The sequence below is a fragment of the Rhipicephalus microplus genome, chromosome 3 (genome assembly GCF_043290135.1).
Source record: "Rhipicephalus microplus isolate Deutch F79 chromosome 3, USDA_Rmic, whole genome shotgun sequence".
Lineage (NCBI taxonomy): Eukaryota > Metazoa > Arthropoda > Arachnida > Ixodida > Ixodidae > Rhipicephalus > Rhipicephalus microplus.
Window position 1 is genome coordinate 273,407,042 of NC_134702.1, and position 2,250 is coordinate 273,409,291.

At 52.0% G+C, this 2,250-nt stretch overlaps 1 protein-coding gene across 1 annotated transcript; it reads left to right on the forward strand.

The window, feature by feature from the left end:
- The first annotated feature begins 1,113 nt into the window (after nucleotides 1–1,113).
- Nucleotides 1,114–1,731, forward strand: LOC142803208 (uncharacterized). Its single transcript, XM_075888303.1, has one exon. The coding sequence runs from the start codon at nucleotides 1,114–1,116 to the stop codon at nucleotides 1,729–1,731; it is 618 nt and encodes a 205-aa protein (XP_075744418.1).
- The last annotated feature ends 519 nt before the right edge of the window (nucleotides 1,732–2,250 follow it).

Below are 2,250 nucleotides of genomic sequence, written 5' to 3' on the forward strand. Positions count from 1 at the left end.
ATCGAAGCGCAGTCTCACGGTCACCCAGCTCAGACAATGGTATTTTTCGAAACATGATTGGATCGAAGCTGCCCCCTCACCAGGTCGACGCTCTCTGCCACGTTTTGGCCTCATACAGTGACATTTTTGACACTGGCGATCGTCCCTTGGGCCCGACGAAAAATGTCACTCACCGAAACAACACTGGTGACTCTGCGCCCATTCACCGTCAGCCGTACCGCGTGTCAGCGTCCGAGCGAGAAGTGATTCAGAAAGAAGTGGCCAAAATGCTTACGAAAAACGTAATCGAAGCATCAACGAGCCCTTGGGCATCTCCCGTGGTATTAGTAAAAAAGAAAGACGATCATGGCGTTTCTGCGTTGATTATCGCCACCTCAACAAAATTACCAAAAAAGACGTGTACCCTCTACCACGCATTGACGATGCCCTTGATTGCCTCCATGTCGCCAGCTTCTTTTCTTCTCTCGACCTCCAGTCTGGCTACTGGGAAATTGCTGTAGATGACATGGACCGAGAAAAGACCGCCTTCGTTACCCCTGATGGTCTTTACCAATTCTAGTGTGGTGATAGCGCACAGGCACGTCAAGTGTCCGCGTTATTTGGCGCTGTCGCCCGCAATTGTAAAGTGTCGTTTGTACGTGACGTCAATGGTCACATGAGTGTCTGCTATATATGTATGCTGGTTGCATGGAAGAAAGGGTGGACGTTATCTCGCGCGCATCAGAAGCGGCTCTGTCCCTTTCTCAGCTCCTGCGGCCGGCCCGGACGCGCATGGATTTTCGCTAGGGCGCAACACGACATGGTGTCAGAAGTGGGATTCTTCTGATATTCGAGGCGCGTTGCACCAGTCTTCGTCAAGCGGCGCCATTTCAGAAGACAAAGAAGTCAAGCCAGTTCACGGCATGTTCGCGGTTCCAGCTCCACCAGCGTTTCACTTTGACCGAACGTCCGAATGGCCTTCCTGGATCCAACTATTCGACGACTACCGCTTTGCCTCTGGCTTAAATGAGCGAAGTGAAGAAGCACAAGTCCGGACTCTACTCTACACAATGGGCAGGCAAGCGAGAGAGATCTTTTCGACCTTCACACTATCTGAACAACAGCAGAAGCAGTATGAAGTCGTCAGAAAAAAAGTTCGACGATCACTTCGTGGCCGCACGGAACCTCGTTTACGAGAGCGCATGTTTTCACCGACGCATACAACAACCAGGCGAGTCAGTCGACCAATTCATCACCGCGTTGCACACACTGGCGGACCGGTGCGACTACAAGGAAAAGGAACGCATGATCCGCGACCGGTTTGTAGTCGGCCTCAGTGATGTCAAGCTCTCGGAGTATCTGCAAATGAATGAAAATCTTACACTCGCCGCTTTGGCAAAAGCTCGCTTGAAGGAGACCGTCCAACGACAGCAGCAACAGCTGCGAGAAACCAGCGACGAACCTTCGGCAGCGCCAGCCAACAACCTGGACGCGGTCAACAAACAACGGCAGCCCCGAAAGAATTCTTCAGTACAGCGTTCCGGCACCTCGTCAAGGACCAGTGCACCGGTCACACAAGGTCAACGCACCAGACCACAGTCCTACCGACCTCTCACATCCAGTTCATGCCCCAACTGCGGTCAAGGAGAGCACTCGAGGACCTCCTGCCAGGCACGAGCTGCGAAATGCAACTACTGCGGTTGTTCCGGACATTTTGCAGTGGTGTGTCGGAAAAAGGCTGCAGGCGAGTGAAAGAAGGTACGGCTTTCTTCTCTCCATATGGAAAAAGGGGCGTATTTCGTAGGCGCGGTAATTGGGAGCACTCCGATTCTCGGTATGCTCAAGTTATCATGAACGGCAATCCGGTGTTCGCTAAACTTGACATGGGTGCAGAAGTGTCCGTTGTACCCTCAACATTTCCGGGATTGCCTACCAAATTAGACAAGTGCAACATAACCTTAACAGGCCCTTCGAATGAGCCACTGCACGTTCTCGGAAAATTTCTTGCCACTATACAGTGGAGACAACGCATTGTCCGACAAACTGTGTACGTAGTCTCGCTTTTACGCTCGATACTTTTGGGTCTCCCAGCGCTCAAAGCCCTTGAGCTGATCAAGTTCGCTGACTCGGTCAGTAGCGAACAGCCATCGAAGCTTCCTACCCTCAGCTTTTCGGTAGTCTGGGAGCTATGAAAGGGGAATACAATATCAGACTGAAGCCGAACTCGGTACCCTTTGCTATTCCGGTTGCGCGTCGCATTGCCTTACCTCT